The 21,033-nt window shown below is 40.3% G+C and overlaps 1 protein-coding gene across 1 annotated transcript; it reads right to left on the reverse strand.

Moving 5' to 3' along the window:
• Positions 1–1,326: 1,326 nt before the first annotated feature.
• On the reverse strand, positions 1,327–17,956 carry LOC308092017 (receptor for retinol uptake stra6-like). The gene is made up of 17 exons (XM_080437803.1): positions 17,814–17,956; positions 16,334–16,400; positions 15,301–15,383; positions 14,997–15,130; positions 13,978–14,144; positions 11,553–11,678; positions 10,099–10,166; positions 8,466–8,542; positions 8,296–8,357; positions 7,984–8,146; positions 7,486–7,561; positions 6,382–6,515; positions 5,775–5,892; positions 5,373–5,474; positions 4,709–4,872; positions 3,520–3,657; positions 1,327–1,866 (listed from the first exon to the last, which is right to left on the reverse strand). The coding sequence occupies exons 1-17, from the start codon at positions 17,882–17,884 to the stop codon at positions 1,628–1,630; spliced, it is 1,989 nt and encodes a 662-aa protein (XP_080293929.1). The 5' UTR covers positions 17,885–17,956; the 3' UTR covers positions 1,327–1,627.
• Between the last annotated feature and the right edge of the window lie 3,077 nt (positions 17,957–21,033).

The raw sequence follows: 21,033 nt of genomic DNA on the forward strand, positions 1-21,033 counted from the left end.
GTCAATTCATTGTGAATTATGTTTATGGAGAAAAGCCTTTAGGCTACGTTTAGTTGTTGGAATTGGCTTATTGTTAAATTACTGCACAAAAAAGGCTGAATGAAAATAAATATTTGAGAGCCTACGCTGCTTTGATGTTAAACGTAACAACGTTTCGTTTGGGCAAATGGTTTGTTTTAAATTTAAAAACAAAAAAATACATTATAGCGCAATTCAGTGGTTTTCAACCTTTTTCATATCAAGGTCCATTATTTATTCGGCATTTGAGCCACGGACCACCATTTGATGAGATTTAACCTCTCAGAAACCACGACGCAGAATGTTTTGCTATCGTTGATAAGATTGCCAAATAACAATTCTTCTACGTTCTCTAATTGTGTAGACTTATTGTAAATTAAGTAATGCAGATGTTTAACAATAATAATGTAACTCTTGAGAAAGGTCCATTTGGTTTCATTTTACGCTCTCAAGAGTTAAAGATCTAAAAGGGTCCATTTGGTTACCAACTCTCATCATTTAGCTGGGGGATCACCTGGAAACTCCTCAAGGACCACTGGTGGTCCCCGCACCACGGGTTGAGAACCACTGGCCTAATTGATCATAAAGCTAAAGCATAGCCTACATTACTGGCTTCATTTATTCTTAGTTCATGACAATGTACACACGTTTTTATATTTTGTTGATGCATGCATTAATTTACGATGTTAAATTGTTAATCACGACGATTAGCCTCCGTAGTTTGTATTATTTTTGTCCAATCAAATGTCACCTGAAAGCCGTCATCATCACACAGTTGCCATGCACATTTGGAGAACAAACATCAAACGAGGGTATAGGGAATGGGAATTTATACAATCATTTTTAATCGAAAAAATATCTTTGTTTTACGTTTTATTTTCATAGAATTACTACGAAATTATTCATATTTTCACCCAAAAAGGACTGAAATGTAGAAATAAACCATGAAATGTGAATAAGAAAATTAAGAGGATCTTGTGTGGATCCTTGGCATTAATTTTCACAACTAAACAAAAAAGGAACCATGACACACTGACCACTAGGTTTTTTTCTTTTTCTTTTCTTTCTCTCTTGCTCTTCTTTTTTTGAAGATAAAGTCCTACAAACGAAACAAAGCCATAGGCTTCATTTGTCTGGTTCAGGCTGTTTAAAGTCATTCACAGAACAAGTGAAACATTTAATATTAATATTTACCAATTCTCACAAAAACAGAACATTCTGTACATTCATAAATACATGACACACAATCTAACCTCACAGAAATGGTTAGACAAGTTCAGTGCCACATCAGCCTGCCTGCTGGACTAGAGCTTCTGGCTATCATACACAATGCAATGTAGCTCTTGTCTAAGGCTATGGACCAGAGCTAAATGCAATGCAACACTTGGTTGGATAGGCTGCAAAAGGATACAGACATCCCATGCAGGAGATGCACAGTAAATTGCACTACCTGAGGCACTGAGCTACAAATGCACTCATTTCGACAAATGCAGGCAGAGCTATGCCGGACAATTGATACACGTCATTTGCCCAAAAAACATAAACCGGGAGAGCCTTTGCAAGAGAGACACAATCCTTTAACAGGGGGAGGAGGGTGTCACTGTCGCGCTCAGTTGCTGACTGCAGCCTCCGTCTCCTTGCTTCCTGCCTCCTTTTTGCTCCCCTCCTTGGCGGCACGGCTGAGGCTCCCGTTGATAAAGCCCTCCGCGGCCTGACGCTGGAAGTGCTTCCTGGTGCCCACCAGGGACGGGTTGCTGACCAGGGTGTACAGGAGCTGCCAGTGTCCACGAGCCCTCTTAGCGCTGGACACTTTGTTCTGCTTCTTCTCGTTTTGGACCAGCTGGATCCCTGAGAACATTCAGAATGCCATGTCAGTGCTGAGGTCTGGCCACCAGATACATTCACACACGACTTCATTAACGAGGGCTGTGTGGGTCACTGCTAAACCCTATATATTTAGTTGAACGGAGTCCCCCAGGGGTCTATACTGGGCCCCCTAATTTTTTTCCTCTACACCAAATATTTAATGAAAATAGCTGATCTAACTGATCTAAGCTCAAAACATGTCACAACACAATTTATCTCGAGCTTGTAGATCTGCAATTTTTGCCAAATGCTGGCCCCAGAATAGGGATACTAGGGTCTTACCTTATCTAAAACAAGAGTGTTTTAGATAAGGAAGTGAACGTTATGGATGAAGGTCACCAAGGGACCAGCTAGTTACTTCACAGAGTAATAATATGAAGCAATCCTATTCTAATCTTCCGAGTGTGGTTTGGAGCATATTAAAGCTTGCCATTAACACACTGAAAGCTTAAGCCCTGTGGGCCACATGAATATGAAACAGTCAATTAGAGAAGCTCATCTGTGGAATCAGCTGCTCTATACCCGGTCTTTATAATGCAAAAGATTATTACTGATAATCAATGCCTTGTTCTTTAGATGCAAACAAGTAATAACACCAATTAGTTTCTTTTTTTTATTCCAGGCATTAGACAGGTTTCCACTATGCTGTATGAATCCAAAAGCATTTGCAAATTCCTCTCTATATTTTACAGCCTCCAAGTGTGTACAGCCTCCAAGTGACCATACATCTGTAAAATGAGTGACAGCCATTTACCTTCATATGGAATGCCCTGTATGGGAGTCAACAACAAGATTTGACCCAAGAAGACTTACAGTACATACAGTACCAATTAGCAAATCAGGATTGTTTCCCTCTCTACATCAACCACTTAAACCTTATAAACCCCCCCCCCCCCCCCCCCCATCTACACCAAATCTCTTCACTGAGAATAGCCGATCTACAATTGCGACACGCTGTAAGCTCGTACATAAGCTTGTACATAAGCTATTTTAGTTGAAAACCTGGTGGGAATGATCATTTCTTTAGGGTTCATGTAGATAAACATGCACGTCTACATAGTACAAAAAATAACACTGCCTTTCACGGTGGCTGAGCTCTAAATACAGAGTCAGCACACCATAAGGATGGCCCATTAGTCTAAGACAGGTCTGATTGAGGCCAGCAGCAGGATTGTAAATGATTCCACAGTGAAGACTCAATTTTCACTGACAAATTAAATCACAGCCACTGAAATCCCATTCCTTCTCTACGTGCAAGACAGTGTTATGATCTTATTATGTTTTGAGTGGCCTGTCAGAGTCTGTTTGAATTCTTAACACCTCGGGAGAAATTAAAAGGTGCCACAGTCCCGTTATTAGAACACAGATTATACAGTCCATCTGCCTAGTCTCTTTACAGACAGACACGTATGCATGCACTATTTATAGTTACATCCATGCATACATACACTTACGTCCAGAAGTGTTGTCATCTTCCATAAATGTTTTTATTTCACAAATACTTTCGGTTGATTCCGCTGACTTTAAATTCCACGAATTAACAATTTTACACTCTTTACAAACCTGTAATTCTGGAGATGAATGTATAATTCCATACTGTACAGTATTATCTACTATAGTTCTGCGCTTACAAACCTTCCTCGGCGTCCCGCCCGCTAAGTGCAGCGTTGCCCCCCTGGCCGGCACACTGGAGCAGCATCCCACAGAAGGCCTTCATCACAGGATGAGACTGGCTCACCTCGATCTTCAGATAATGAGCATAACAGCGGTAGGCTGCAGAAACACAGAGGGTGGGGAATCACTCTGACTGGGCAAAAGCAATAAACACGTGGGGATTTTTTCGCCCAGGCCTGCCTCAGAGGCAATCACACTTAATGGACATGCTATCCTTTTTCTCCCCTTTTTACTCATCTCTTCCTTTCCCCAGCAAAAGATGTCTCATATCGGCAGCCATTTCTGCAATCGTTGTGCACTTAGTTTGTATTGTACTGTACTGTATAGAGACCATCAGGGGTTTTTACAAGCTTCTATAGCCTGTTAAAGTGGATGTGATTTCTGGCCTCTAAGTGGGCCTATTAGAGAAACATACATTTATAGAACAGTGCTTCGCTTTGCATGATGATCTGAAAGTATCCGCAGCAACGTAGAGAAAATTAAAACACAGATAATTAAAAAGGCGGAAAATAGACATTATAGGAGGGATAGGTCTGGCTTAAATGAAATGGTGTTCTTTCCTGTCCACTTCAGGTTAATATCTGTAATTCTTGATGATAAAAAAAAACTAAAATCCATTAATTAGGTACTGAAATGCCAATAACTTCAATCACCATGCATCATGAGATGCACACTTAAAAACATTTCTATAGGCCTATGGTGATCTCACAGACAGGTTCAAAATGGAACCATACGGTTCTTTATAACAAAACATTCTTAATATTTTATTTAGAATCTAATTGTTCCATATTTATTTGGGGCAATATGGAACCCAGTGAATGTATACAAAATTATGCACGTGGGTTCTTCTTATAAAACCATATACCATATAGAAGATGCCTGAGTGAAGCAACAGCTGAGAGAGTGCCTGTGCCAAGCAGTGCCATGCTTCTTCTGACTCAACGATTGTTGTGAAACGGCACCCACAACATGAGCATGATAACAGAATCAGATGCGAAAGGTACCATAGCCAAGTAGAGAAATATGATGCCTCCATGTAGAACAGTTTTTTGGCAAGCGTGTGGCCAAAAATAATAAAAGTAGGATGTGGCCACACAGGTCACCATCTGTGACACGGAACAGCTATAATGAATATGTGCTCACTGCTCACCTGGGTCAAATACCTCCACATTGCGGTTCATCAGACTGATATCTGTGCGGCCCAAATGGATGATGTTGAACAGTGCTGTGATGACCATGCGCCATACTCCCAGCAGCACCCCGATCAGAACATTGACCGGAAACAGCAGGTAGGTCAGTAGAAACAGTATTCCCCTGTAAAATAATTTAGGTTAGACCCACATTCACTCTATGCTGTGCTGGAGAAAGAGCTTTGGATGACATCAGGTAGCATTGTAATTATCTTACTTATCCACCTTCCACCTGGTGTCCCTATTTTGGGCATGTTATTGTAGACATTGACAATATGACATGACAATTTTTCAAAAATAGTTGATCTACAAGCTCACAACACCTCACATGAGCTTGTAGATTGGGTTCTTTCGCTGCGCAACACCCCCTTACAAAGTATATGACTTTGACATGACAGTAACCTTTGAAACCCAAAAGTTAATCATCTCTTTGAGTCAACCTCATTCCCACCAGGTTTCAAGAAAATCCACCCAGCCATCCTTTCACCTTGACTTACATAAAGTGTGCTGTCACCCTGCCTACAGGAGCATATTGTCATGCTGGAAAAGCTTACAAAAATAGTATGCTTCAATAAAAGCATCATAAAACGGAATAAAAAACATCCAATATAGTAGTAGCTTTACCTGTTGTCTAGATCTCGTGTGCCTCCTGTCTTTTTAATGAAGCAACACCTGGCACAGATGTGTTGAATCAATACGGCTAAAAGAAGCATCAACCAGAAGGGCCTGAGGGAACAAATACACAATCACACATCTATGCGAGAAGAAAATAAGATAATATGAGAGGCCACAGTGGTGGAGTAGAGGATATTATAGAATAGAGTTTAGATATTGAAATTAGCAAGCCTGCAGGTTCAGGAAAACAACGGTCAAGATATCACAAGCAGCATCAAGTACACACTTCAATGCACACCTGGTCGGACAAAATGCAATTCAGTCCAGAATATTAGATTGTAAATGAGGGTTTTAGCCATGCAGAACGTTGACAAGCAAAGATGACAGTGTGTGAGATGTTTGAGCACCCACCACATGCTCAACAGGATCTTCAAGAGCATAAGATTCTGTCCATGCAAGATGGGCATGATGATGGAGAAGACAGCGATCAGTAGACAGAGGAAGAACACCATGGTCTGGATGATCATGCCTGTAGGGGAGACCAACTTTCAGTTCCAACCCGTACATATACCCTTGGATAATATGTGCATGAATAGAATACATCATGGATGGTGAAAGGATGAATGTTAAACATCATGGATCACATATGGTGAGAGGATGAATATTATACGGGCATCTCTGAAGACGGGAGAGTGCAGAAAGTAAGAATAATAACAGCTTATTTACACTTCGTTGTACGACCGTGTCACTCTAAGAAATAGCAGTTTTGAACTGAAAGATGTGTTGTGATGAGACAGCATATATTACAAACAAAGCACACCCCAAAACAAATCTGGTTTTAGCCAACGACCTTCGTCTCTCGTTACCCACAAGTCGGTGTCTCGCATCGAAGATAGCTGATCTACAAGCTCACAATGTGACACGTTGTGAGCTTGCAGATCAGCCATTTTCAGTTCACAACGCGATGCACAATCAAGTATAAATCAGGCAACAGCCCCCTGCTGTAGGTCACAAGTACCGAAGCAGAAGTGTGCCGCCGTGAAGCTGGTGTAACCCATCCAGCAGACCAGAGCAGGGCGGGACGGCCTGATGCTCCTCTGGCAGTTGTACACATTATAGATGTCTCCTCTGTACAGGCTCCTCAGGTTTGACCTGGGGAACAACACAGTATGGACATCACATTAGCAGACTGTATATAGATGCACCATTCAGTCTCTTCATAGGCAACAGAAAAAAAATCATGGTTTCAGTAGGGGGCTTCTGAAGAATGTCACCGGTTCAATGCCTCAAGAGTGAGAAAGTGAGGCAGTTCTAAAAATGTGAATGCCTGTAAATCCATGAATATATAACTGGGCATTTCTTCAAAATGAAAGAAAAAAAGTATATTTTACCCTGTGTGTTATACAAACTAATTAGTCATTAGCTGCACGAATTTAGCCAGGCATTGCTAGACTGATCATGTGGGATCTCTTCCAACTTGGGGAATGTGTGAGTGATCCCACATGATCAGTCTGGCAACGCCAGGCTAGCACAAATTAGGAGGCAAATTAGCAAGGAACAAGTGTAAATTGCAACTCAACTGAATACTCAATTGAGAAACTAATTACTTTTAATAAGGCATCATTAGGGTAACAAATTTAATTTCTTATCTTAATAACCATTTAAATTCTTCCTAATTACAGTATGACTCTATTGAGTGGCATTAACTGCAATCTATGTCATTACTCGAAGAGAGATATTAAATGGAACCTTTGCCGATTTTGAACCCAAATCCATTTGTTGTGATGAGATCATATAGCGTGGCAAAAACCCCCCATGTCTCTGTATTTAGAGCTTGCCTGCACAAACTGCATAAGGCGGTACGCCCAATGACATCAGACACTGGTGACCCTTTCCTGACTTTGTGCAGGCAAGCTCTAAATACACAGAAGACACAGGGTATTTTTGCAACACAATATGCGAGTTGCAAATATATATTTGAGCAAATAAGATTTCCTCACATCAGAACAATAATTGTTAAAGTTTCCCTTTAGGCATGTTTAACAAATTCACGGAGATTGCGGAAGGGGGAAAAAAAGAGTTACGGAAAGAGGCAGTCATACTGTTCTATCGTGAAACTTACCGATGCAGAACCATGGATCGCATGAGCATAGCCAGGTTCACTAGGCAGGACAGGGTCATGGCGGAGATATAACACACTGCCAAAACAACAACACATAGGCTGTTTACTGAGGTAGGCTCTCGCTGAGTGTTATTGACATTCAGCTTAATCAGCAGAAATCTGTGTTTCTGCTGATTAAGAGTCCATCCTATGTGAACAAAGCATGATGCGAATCAGTGGCCCGTATTGCTGAGCTCAACTACTCCAGCTTGCCTTTGACCTTCTTTAAAGAAGCTATGGGTCACTAATCAGCATGGTCTGATAATTGTACGGTTTGTTACTGGGAAATGCAGGAGACAACCGTAGACAGCTTGTCTGATATGGCAAGTGAAACTGGACTCCAATATATTACCACTGAAGTAATATACAGAAATTCCAATTAATTCAGTAAGTGGATTGAATCCATACGAGCTGTGTACATCCCATCGATAAATGGCTTGATTCCCAGTATCCACTCACCTTCCACACACCACATATAGTAAACCACTATCCGGACCACTTCCGCATTGTCTGGAGACAGATTGATCCTAAAACCTTGAAGCATGTAGGCAATTTCTTCTGTGACTCCCATGCGGGCGATCTGGAGAGTTGGCACCACTGCCAAAAGCAGTAGGAGCGCCATCTAAGAGAGGGAAGTTCATTTTCATTTGAATGTATGACAACTTCATACTCTTTCTTGGTGATAAAAACTGTTTAAGAGATTGTGGCTACTACCACTATTGACTATTAGTTTACATTCTAATAGCCTACAATAATAGATTATGTTACTACCTGGTATACAGCGATAAATGACACTACAGCAGATATTGCCAACTTCAGTGGAAACCGGAAAACTGTTGGGTAAAACAAAACAAGTTGTGAGTGAGATTCGGAAGGTGACAAATAAACCATCATCAGCTCATGTAAAAAACTATACACAGGACTCAGGAGACATTATTCACCCTCTTCTGGTGTATAAATGTAGGGCTTCACAGCATCTTTTATCCTCTCAGCAAGTGAAGGTTTCTCCGTGCTAGACCTGAGGAGGAGATAGTTATACTGGTTTAGTGGTTCAAACATAAGCTTCATCTCACATTTCACTGGATCAATGCCATTGAGAGCAAGGCACTCTGCAGAATACAAGAGCTTCCTCCCATCTTCCTTTGGACATCATATTTCCATTTGTTCCCACGTCTACTCAATATATTGCACGCCCAGGTAACCCCCAAAGCAGGATGGAAACCATTTCTTTCCTAGCACCCATTCACCATGATGGCATCAGGAAATTTATTTTCAATGGCCTTTGCATCACTGACAGGCTATTTGCATTCCAGGGACAATCTACTGTAAGATCCATTCATGAGTGTTAGACGTGGTGTAAAGTAGCTAAGTACATTTACTCAAGTACTGTACTTAAGTACTATTTTGAGGTACTTTTACTTTACTGGAGTATTTCCAATTGTCTATACTTTTACTTCTACTCCACTACATCTCAGAGCCAAATATTGTACTTTTAATCCACACCAATCCAAACATACATTAACCACTTTAGCCTCATTGTATACCTAGGCTAGCCGATCTACAAGCTCACAACGCGTCGCATTGCGACGCGTTGTGAGCTTGTAGATCTGCTATTTTCAAACATTTTAGTGCTTTTACTTTTGGTACTTTAAGTACATTTTCATACCAATACCAGTACTTTTATTTGTACAGAGTACTTCTACATTGCAGTATTGATACTTTTACATAAGTAAAATATTTGAGTACTTTTTCCACCACTGAGTGTTGTGTGCAAAGGCATTCATTATTGGTCTGCACAAAGACATTCCCACTGTCTGGTGTCCAAAGAAACCTAAAATCAACCAACGATCTGACTGGGCTATAATTGTGCAAACAGATACAGTACATACTGTATGATAAAAATGGTGTATTCTGATTAATATATCAATATATTCATCAGACTACATACAGTAGCAATATTTACACTGTCCTGAATTATTTTCTTTTTAGATAACACCGCTTTCCTCTTTCCAGTGGTAGCTGGCAAGTGACTGGTTCAAGCCAAGTGGATTTCATTTTATTTGCATTATTATGCAGGAAATCACGTGGAAATCCTTTATGATTGTATCTGATAGGAAATCACGTGGAAATCCTTGTTGATTGTATCAGTGGATAGTTCCCTGTATATGGGAAGCCCCAGCTCCTATAATGGTGTCATGGAGTGTCAGAAATGTCTTCCCCTGCTATTTATGTTGGTTTGGTACACTGTGAAAATGTTAATCAAACTTGTCAAATCTATAGACAAAATATAGTAGAAAGTAAAATCACTTTGATAAGAACAACGACTTGAGTAAATTACATAACATACTTAACTAAAGAAACCTAAGCAATGAAATATTGGTATCGTGTGAATAACATTTTATTATACATAAATAATGAAATACATAAATGCGGTTTACTGACATAACTTGGCCTAGTTAAATAGTAGCTGACCATTAGAACAAGTTTGATGAACCTCAAGATATGTTTCACTATGAACAGTTGGTACAACTGGTCAAAGGTGAGACAACAATCCATCTGGAAATTGATTCTCACCTGATAATAACTGGCTTCTTCTTGAGGATTGTTTTTACGTAGTCTTTATAGTAGCTGCTGCTTAGATCCTAACAAAGAAAGAATAGGAACAGTGTAAAAGGGTAGTTCAAACTGCTGTGATTTTTCTTCGCAACGTCATAATGCTTAAATGTATGCTCCATCATCGCATGCCGAAAATAGACCTACAAGCTCACAGCGCATGCGGATGTGACGCGTTGTGAGCTTGTATGTTGGCTATTTTCAGCACACAACAACGTCATGCGACAACGTAAAACGGTTTATTCTGGTCTCAAATATTTGGTCTGAAATAGGCTTAAGGAATAAACATTTTGTTTGGCAATAATGAACAATTGATTAGATTTCCAAGACACAGTTGTTTTCTTTTTTTTTAGTGCCATACCAGGTGGCATCTCAGCTTGAATTTGTGTCAAATTCCAACATTCTCGTCTGCACAGGTAGTGAAGCGAGTGTGGGTGAGGGAACTGCATTATGTTATTGGAGGACGTGGGTGAGGTGTTTATGTAAAACTAGGGATTACAATGTGTAAAACACTGCCTACAGTATGCTCTGTGGTGTGATGATAATCTGGATGTTTATCAAGCATAAGTCATTACAAAAAAAAGTGAGCGTTTCTTAATTTACACATTTAGATTGCCAAAATGGGATCATCGTAAGGCTGGTGGTCTTTACAGGTTAATTTTGTCAATGGTGGGCAGGAGCAGGGCATGAATCAATCTCATCTGAGACAATCCCCTCACCGCAGTTTTGTCACAACCATGCAGAGATTAGCATGAAATAAACACGGCATTGTGCCTCCATAGAGTGAAAACAACATAACCTTTTTTGTAATCTGGTTCGGGAACAAAACGTAAACCAGTTACATCAAATCTGCTTAAAATGATTAGGCCACAGCCTGGTATGCCGCTCTGGAGCTCACATCTCCCCCTCTGCCTAGCTGGTGTGAGCACGGTAAGCTTAGTGATTAGCAGGCTGCTTATGACGGTTTCTCATGTGCACAGAATCAGAAAAGAATTGCGCTTTTTCATTCTTTTCTCTCTTTTTTCAAAGTGCATTTTAACAACTTTCAACCTTAGTTCATTCCTATTCTGGGCATGTCATTATAGGCGCCATTTCCCCCCCCCAAACATGGAAATGTTCAAAAAATGTCAAAAATAGCAGATCTACAAGCTCACAAGGCATTACAATGCGTCACGTTTGTTAGATTGTAGATTTTCGCTATTCGTTGTACGACTTTAACTTGCCCAAGAATAACCACTTTATTATTACTTACCTATCCATTTTGATATCAAAGGTAGCAACATGCATAACCGTGCAATTGTGCTAAGCAACATAGTAACATACAACATAATAAAACAACATAATATAGGGCATGGGTTCCACCTTTTCTCCACAAACAAGCCAAACAAGGAACTGCCCTCAGCTCAAACACTCACCTCTGTGCCAGTGTTGTCCTCTGTGCCCTTCAGGCCCTTGAATAAAGCCAGTGGATACTGGAAGCTAAGGAATGCCAGGCAGGCTATCTGAGGCAGACTGGAGAAAAGCGAGTAGTATTTGTGGATCTGCAAAGAGAGATATATAGGAAATCTTCAAGAGGCTAACCATCTATGAGTGTGTGTGTGTGTATGTGTATGTGTATGTGTATGTGTATGTGTATGTGTGTGTGTGTGTGTGTGTGTGTGTGTGTGTGTGTGTGTGTGTGTGTGTGTGTGTGTGTGTGTGTGTGTGTGTGTGTGAGTGTATATAAAATCTCACGACTGAATTTTTTTTGTATGGCCAAGTCCTAATGTGCCATTTGTGAAACAGTGTGTAAGGAAACTAGCGCTGATTCCTAAACAATTAACACAATATGTAAAATTATGATGTTTTAGTAATATTGTTCATGCTGTTCAACATACTGTCAAGAAATCACAGATTGAGGCTTTTAACCTTTGCTTTTATATGAAATATAACTAACTATTATGATTTTATGGAAGATGCTTCCATAATTTGACCACTTCAAATGCTCCAATCTTAAAACAATAACCGAAAACAGCCTATCTACAAGGTCTCTATGGTGAGAGTTTAGATAGGCTGTTTTCGCTGTGCAACATGCTTCACATAGAAGACATGCTGGCTTCTATTGGAATCCAAATGACTGATCAGTCGTGGTGACTGAGAACTTTAATCCATGAGCTAATCTTACAAGCCACCGCTGGCCCAATCAGTGTCGCTGGCCCAACCACTGGCCCAACTCTGTATGCACACTGCCAGTAGGCCACAGAAGTACCTCCACTATCTTTTCCCCATTTAAAGGGGTAGTTCACCCCCAAAATAATTTTTTTTCTATTGATTACTGACCATCTGGAGCCTTGAATTCATAGATATTTTTTTGTTTTTGTCACATTCCTAAGCCAATAATTTGATTATAATAAATGTGTCCCCATTGATTCCGGTAGGAGACACAAATGCATTTGTGTCTCCTACCGGAATCAATGGGGCTAAATTTATTATAATCAAATAATAAAGGAAGGAATGCGACAAAAACAAAAAAATATCCATGAATTCAAGGCTCCATGGGGTGAGTAATCAATAGAAAAAAAGTTATTTGGGGGGTGAACTACCCCTTTAATGTATTTATCTTTACTTTTATAATGGAAGTCAATGGGGCTCTGATCGGGCTGAAACCTTGCACACATTTGGAGTAACATGTCAACGACTGACGTCTTAGATCAGTGGTTCTCAACCTTTTCAGTCCAAGTTAATCATATTGGACCCCCCAGGGTAGGAGTTGAGGCAATACATTTAGTTTGACCCTGTTCCACAGATAGATATTGTGAAAATAGAAGACCTACAACTTGAGGCGTTTTTTTCAAAATGTTTGCCTCTGAGCTTGTAGATATGCTATTTTCTAAATGTTTGCCTCTTTCTTATATTATTTGACAAATTACCCAATGTTTGTATATTATAGTATAGTTTGTCAATTACTTTTGATGCAATAATGGTATTTTTTCTTTTCTTTCTTTCTTTTCAGTTTCTTTTCAGTTGAGATATTAAAAAGGTCTTTGTGGAAACCTCACACATTGAAACAGAAATAGACGTTTCTTTTCATGTTTAGTAATTAGGAAAACAAAGAGCTTAAAGACCATCTAGCTGAATTCCATGCTCAATGTCAGTACAAAAGTAGGACCAACAGGGTGGCCCGGGGTTTAGTACCAGGAGAAGACCATTGCACAACGACAAAGCTTTCACTGAAAGACACTAAAGAGATTAACTGTGACAAAACCCCTTGATTAAGACGGACAAACTACAGAGCCAATTGTTTCAAGTCAATCATCATGAGCTTTCGGGGCCTAAAACGTCCACACAATACAGCACCTGCACAAAGTCTAAGGGCGGCTAAGCTAGAAGACGTGAGTTGTCAAGATGAAACCATGTAACCGTGAATCCAAACCGACAGCCTTGCACTCATCTATTCTGATCACATCTCCTACATACCACACAGACCGGCTTTGGTCTCACGTCAATGGGTGTCCAGACCAGAACAAATCAGCAGTTGTCTTTGCAATAATCCCTAAAGGCTGGACAAATGAGACACTACAGAGAGCTAACCCTCAAAGAAACAGGGGGACATGATGACAGGAAACTGTCAGCATTACATTAAAGAGTCTGAAACATTTTACTCTAGCTCTAGAGTCTAGAGCTAGAGCGCTTTATTGCCAAGTGTGTGGTTCATACAGGGAAAATGCAAAGGCATATGGTGTTGTGACAACCCAACATGCCACAACTGATGCAAGACCACCCATAAAGCACATGATCGCCCTACATCTAATGAGTGTGATATGCGAGTAATCTGTTACACAAATGTAAACATTATCTTACCTGAGGTGTCTTTGGGCAGTCAATTTTTTGCCACACCAGCACAGTGAAATGTGTCCATGATAATAGGCTACCAAGGACGTAGCCAACTTTATTACGTAAGGTGCCACATGCCAGGAGAGGGTAGTATAGCGCGGGGTAGTAGATCACAGCCAGAATCATCCAATTCTCTGCAAATGCAACAGAGGAATGTGTTAGGAATCAGTGCAATGTGTACACATCCTTACTGTAGATGTGACAAATACTGCATGGAATCTGTAGGCTGTTATCCATTTCACTGTCCAAATAGGCTTACTTATTACTTTTTTCCCCCCATTAAGGACAGCTTTTCTCTTTCAAAACTATTCATGCAAACTCTATAAACGCTATGTAACAGTCATATCTCTGACTCTTGAGAACATTTCCGTTTTCACAGTTTTGGGATTGTTCATTTCAGAATAAACAATTAATACAAAAAATAAATACAAACGTCTTGTAGTTCTTACAGTCCGGGCCCTACAGTAAGTGGAATACAATAGGGACACATGGAAACAAAATATTCTTTACTTAACACCAGTCGCTTATACGGCTGTTGTAGTATGGTGATACTGTACATGGATCAGTGTGTGGCACCTGATATAGTGTATTGTTCTGTCTGCTGTCAACCAAACATTTCTTTTGGACTCATGCCCACATCTTCAAAAGGGGCCAGTGAATCACATTCATATGATACATTTTATTGAACAGTGACTCACAAAATGAGCAACGTTTCCCAGACTTGGGTGGTCCGGGAAAGCTTTAAACTTTACGTAAAGAATACACCATCATAAAATTTAAACGTAGCACAATTACTGCATATTCCATTAAAACTAAACTACTAATAAGGTTTAAGCAAATAAACAAGAACGCAAGTAAGGTAATGCAACCTAAAAGAAATACAAGCTAAAGGGAAAAACCGCAGCATCTATTGAAGATTTCCTCATGTTGTGAAAGGTGGCTTGTGGCAAGAATGTACAAAAAAACAAACAAGATGACCTCCTCACGTTTGTTCTGGGAGTTTGTGATGAAGGGGAGGGGGTTTGGCGACATCACTAGGCCACACAGTTTGCAGAAGAGAACTCCAAATACCGCTACTGCCAGGCCCTTGTGCTGGGTATGGTCCAAAAAGTTTACAGGACTGTGGATTCAAAGCAGCAAGTATTTAGAGTATACATGCTACCAACACATCTGATAGGAATTTGTTATAGAGCACAAATGATCAAAGTGAGGAGGAAGCAGCTGTTCAAATACATTTGAACACCCATGTTAACGTCATTTCAGAGAAAAATTTGTGTGACACGGCCTCACCTAAGTAAACCTGGAAATCCTTTCTGTCCATCCGACAGCTTCATGCGTCTGGCTAAGATTGCTAGGATCAGCATGACTACGAGCTAGAACACAAGAGATACATCAGTTAGCCCCATATTCTGGCTTCTGCCCCACAAAAAAGCACCCTGCGCAGCAGTAGTGAACACACCCCAGGGGTCGGTCTGGCTCAAGCCGGATTTGTGCTTCATCGTACAATGGTGTCAAATGCCGAAAATAGCCGATATACAAGCTCACAATGCGACGCGTTGAGCTTCTAGACTACATGGGCTATTTTCAGCATGTGACACTGTCATATGACAAAGCCTAAATTAGGCATAAGACTGGTTCAGGCCCAAAACAAGGGGAGGTCATGCCACAGAAGACTAAACCCTGATTATCTCATTAGGGCTCTCCATGGATCTGATCTGAATGATTGACATCCATTAATCAGTTGGTCAGATGGGATTACTTGTTATGGACATTTAGGAAAAAACACGGCTTGAGAAATGCCCAAGCAATGACATGGGCCAATTACAAAGAATCTCTTTAAACAGACAGGAGTTTAGCACAGATGCTACTAAGGTAGTCAAACAACCACATTAACATCATAAACATACTGCATAGGAGCATGCAGCATACTGTATATTGTTGAAGGCAATGGGCTTTATTGTATGAAAAATTAGCTGAGTTCCACATAGTTTTGACTACTTTGCAGTTACTCCACAGCAGGTCACTTTGTTCAGAATTAGCTTATGCACTGAGCGATTGCACATTATTTTCTCTATATAATCCGGATTATATCAAGTAATTAAACAAAGCCGAGTGTTACAGTCATGCATTTCATAATTTCAATGACAAAACTTGGTATCTTGATATCTCATCTAATCACAACGTCTTTCTTGTGACAAACATTAGAATGATACCACACTTGGTACCACATACACAACGTGTGTGTGGTACCTGACGTGTGCTGTATAAAATGACAGAGGACACAGGACATACAAATCTGGGGTAACAATACGAGGGGACTCACAGATATTGCCGAGATACATATATGGTAGAGCCTGTCATCGGCAGTGGGGTCACATGGCAGAATTTCTCTGGAGAAAAAAAAAAGAGAAGAAAAACCACCAAACAATGATAAGCTGCTTGAATGTAGCTACAAGGCTCTTGGCTCATGGAACACAAACCCCACACCTCTGTGAACCATTCACTTCCAACTGGAAACTTTGCCACTGGCTTTGTGTAGCAGAGATTTGCATTTAAACCGGATTGGTTTCAACATGACACAGGAAAACAACAAATGTGTACACTCACGTTCCCAGAGGAGTTGGAAAGCATGTTGGTGGGATAGTAATTACAACTCTGATATACAGTTGATAGACAAGTCTATTGTATGACATGCACCAATTATCCCAAGGTTTCTCTCCGGTGCTTTTTTTTTTTAAGAAAAAGAAAACAGCCATCAGCCATGTGGCCTATGGGCGTGTGGTTGGCAGCTTCTTGCATGGATGTCCTTACATTTTTCACAGCAGTGTCTTAGCTGTCCAAACATTGGGTGCATTCATAACTTGGCACTCTGCATGTTAGAGCACACTATGGCAGCAACCTGAGCCATTTAACAAATTTACAACTCTGTATATTCAGAGCGTCATAATCTCAGAATTCCCAGGGCATATTAAACATTCTGGCTAGGAAGGAGACCGTACAGCAGTAAAATGTGAATGTTAACCGGCGTCACGATGTGCCTGATAATAATTTGATATGTTTAAACATTGTCATATCTCCCTGACCCCCTTTTCAAGCCAATGAAATTGGAGCACAATCTTTTTCTTATAGCAGAGAGAGGCAGACTAGATAGAACCAGGCAGACTTACTTACTTACTGGAAACCCTTCATGGTGTCTGGCTGTTTGTATTGTGGGATGGGCCCCAGCAGCCCTGAATTACAGTATGTTATCCAAGGGAATGTAATACTGAACATTGTTCACTGGCCAATTTTTAATCTGGACAAACATCTAGTTTAGTACTGAATTTCTGTTAACAACAAAATCATTTAGGTTCTGACAAAAGAAAGTATTCCAGTCGTAAATCAGAATTACTTTTGAATACATCCATATTGAATATTTTGGCTGTAGTTGTAGTTCAAAATATATACAGTATATTGTTGATATAGTATGAATAGGTACTATATAATAGGCTACAGTGCTGGTTTGCCCCATCATCCCTCTGTAAGTCCATTATCCCACTACAAATGTTAAGACATAACAGCAGATTTAACAAGCACCGTTACTCTACACTGCATAAACTGTGGACAGATTACTGCTCATGGTTGCGGTCTTGGGCTTTATCCTAGCTATAGACAATCCACACCTGTGTAGATGTTACAATCTTTCATGAGTGCTTGAAAATGTACGCCACTAAGAGAGTAGGGATTAGGGAAGGAGATCGAAAGGCAGAACACATAAACATCCTCATCAAACCAAAGTGAACATTGTTAAAGAGTGTACTTACTCAATGGGGACTCTGGGTGGGTATGGATCAAGATCAGGGTACTCATAGTCATTAATAGTTTCCTCCCCCATTGTGCAGTCTCTAATTCAAACAGATCCTTATGAAGAGAATAAGACACTGTTCACCGGTTCCCCAAACTCTTCAGCGGTGTGGTCTTCCTGAAGGAAAAACGCTTCTTTCTCCCAAGTTGAGCTGTGTCTCGTGTGGTGGTTGTCTTTGTCCCCCCGGTGTCTGGTCTCCTCTCCCTCTCTCTCTCTCTCTTTCTCACTCTCCTGCTCAGGCTGTATTCAGGTGGCCCTGGTCCCGCTGTGGAGCTGAGAGTGATGTGACAAGTCCTGGCTGCAGCGTGCCACCCCCCCACACACACACACTTCAGGGCCCAACTTTTTCAGATGAGGATTACAACCACACTGGCGAGAGAGGTTGAGAGAATGAGAGAAAGAGAGAGAGAGAGAGAGTGAGAGAGAGAGAGAGAAAGGAGGCAGAAATATTCAGTGTTCGTAGTAGCCAATCTGCTGGGCCACCTGAAGCTTTACAGGGATTAGATCTAAAGTTATTTGGACCTGTGGCTGGTGGTGAGAGGGGCGAGGTGTTTTAGACTTATAAAACCCCCAGCTAGGACAGTGTGGGCTGCTGGACGGGACGAGGACAACCAATCAGATCAGTGGCCTGTCGTGACAACAGGGAAATTCTATGGTTGTTCCCAGCGCGGTTATCTTTGCGAAAGGTTACCACTGCAGAGTAATTACACCTAAATGTGTCCACCTGCATTGTGGAACCAAACTCCACGCCTCTGCAATGCAGATGAGATCATAATGAATATATTATACACACAGTATATTGTATGTATCCATAGCTATGTAACTCTGCACCGTCATCTTGATAACAATCAAGGAAGAGTGCAATCACCCCAGTACTTTGTTTTCAGCTGATAAGATAACAAACTTTTTTTCTAAAACAGTGGTGTGTGTATAGCTTAGGTTTAGCCTCAAATGCTTCAAGCTTTGAAGTTTCAAATGCTTAAAAAAATATTCGGCCATTGGTTTTAAATGTGTTTTATCTTAAATGTATGGCTTTGGGCAGCTATCAAATTTGAAAAAAACTCAAACTAAAATACTTTAAAACAATCTTTAAATGATCAAGAATAAGATCTTGACAGAGAAGTATTCATCATAGACATCATTGTTTTAATATAGTCCCAACACTCAGACACAGACTTCTTTAAGCCCATAGATTTTATCAATGAAATAACAAACATTTGACTTACAGTATATTCATAATTGAGGGCCATATACATACATACATACATACATACATACATACATACATACATACATACATACATACATACATACATACATACATACATACATACATACATACATACATACATACATACATACATACATTAGGGCTTTCACCAACTAGTCGACTAGTCGACTAGTATAACCACTAGTCGACCTTGCTGGTACTAGTCGAATAGTTGAAGATTTTTTTAAAAAGTTTGTTTTAATGCCAAAGTAATGGCCCATCTTACTATTATTATTATCCTCCTGACTTTATTTTTTATCAAAAGGGGGTCAAACGTATGCCCAATAAAAGCCTATTATTGGGCAATGGGGATCCTTGGAGACGCTGCTGTGGTGCTGTGCTGCTGTGCCAGAAGCGCTTCCCTTAAAACACCATAAAAATAAGGGCAGGAGGATAATATAGTAATAGGATGGCAATTTATTTTTCTTTTTTTTCCTATTTTTTTTTTTAATGTAAATTTCGACTAGTCGACTAGTCGACTACCACTGGGTCAAATTAGTCGACCTGTAAAAATCTCTAGTCGTGAAAGCCCTAACATACATCATACATACATACATACATACATACATACATACATACATACATACATACATACATACATACATACATACATACATACATACATACATACATACATACATACATACATACATACATACATACATACATACATATATACATACATATATACATACATACATAAATACACACATACATACACCCTACAACCCTACATACACCGAACCCATGTTTTCAACGGAATGCTCAAATAATCAATTAAATGCATTCACAACAAGCAGATTAACAATATAAAGATGCACACAGTTGCAGAATTTAGAAAATGTATAAATGCAACATCACCTTTGAAGAATGCAAAATCTAGACATATGAGCACTTAGTCAAGGGAGAACATGACCCATATTGAGTGCTATGGAGGCAAGTTGAAGTCAAGGGTCAGACCCAAAAACTCCAGGTCAGGTCCTACTGCGTCTACTACTACCGTACCGAGTTCATACATAGAGCTCTGTAGAAGGATTATACATTATACTATATTATTATTATGGTTGCTTATAACTTACCATTATATTTCACCATCACTTATAGTACTTAATAATACATGATATTTGGTATCTTGTAAGAGCCCAGGTGTCTCCACTAGACCTGATAGCTATTGTTTAGGTTACAGCCTATCTTGTTATGGTTCAGCTTGTCCTTGAAGCAGAGTATAACTATTGTCTGATCCCTGTGCTCGTTGGCAGAACTACCACCGACCTGAGTGCTATAATTGTACTTCTCCATATGATATCATGTACATAACATAACCATCACCATATAGGATATTATCTCGGCTCCTATTGCCTCATCAATTCACTGATTGATCCAGAATTCCACGTCAGCCCCAATGTTTAAAGTCTGGAAATATTCCCTGTTACAGTTCATGTGTGATAGCCTTTATGCACCACTAAAATACAAAATCGCACGCACGCACGCACGCACGCACGCACGCACGCACGCACGCACGCACGCACGCACGCACGCACGCACGCACGCACGCACGCACGCACGCACGCACGCACGCACGCACGCACACACACACACACACACACACACACACACACACACACACACACACACACACACACACACACACACACACACACACACACAGACTTTCAAGGTGGTTTTGCAATCCTGGCCTCCACGTCAGGTTACACTCATTATGGTGGGATTACAGTCAGAGTTTGTTAAAAAACTAAACAAAAATCCTACTGCTAAAACTCCTGAGAAAACACCATGTCTGGAGCCCCCCAAATCAAATGTGCTCCCAGAGAAAAGGTGGCCTGGCAAAAAATATTGGGGTCGATGAACAAAGAATGCTTTGAAGACTTCTAATTACATCATGGGGGAC

Source organism: Gymnoscopelus braueri (assembly GCF_963280865.1).
Source record: "Gymnoscopelus braueri genome assembly, chromosome: 9".
Classification (NCBI taxonomy): domain Eukaryota; kingdom Metazoa; phylum Chordata; class Actinopteri; order Myctophiformes; family Myctophidae; genus Gymnoscopelus; species Gymnoscopelus braueri.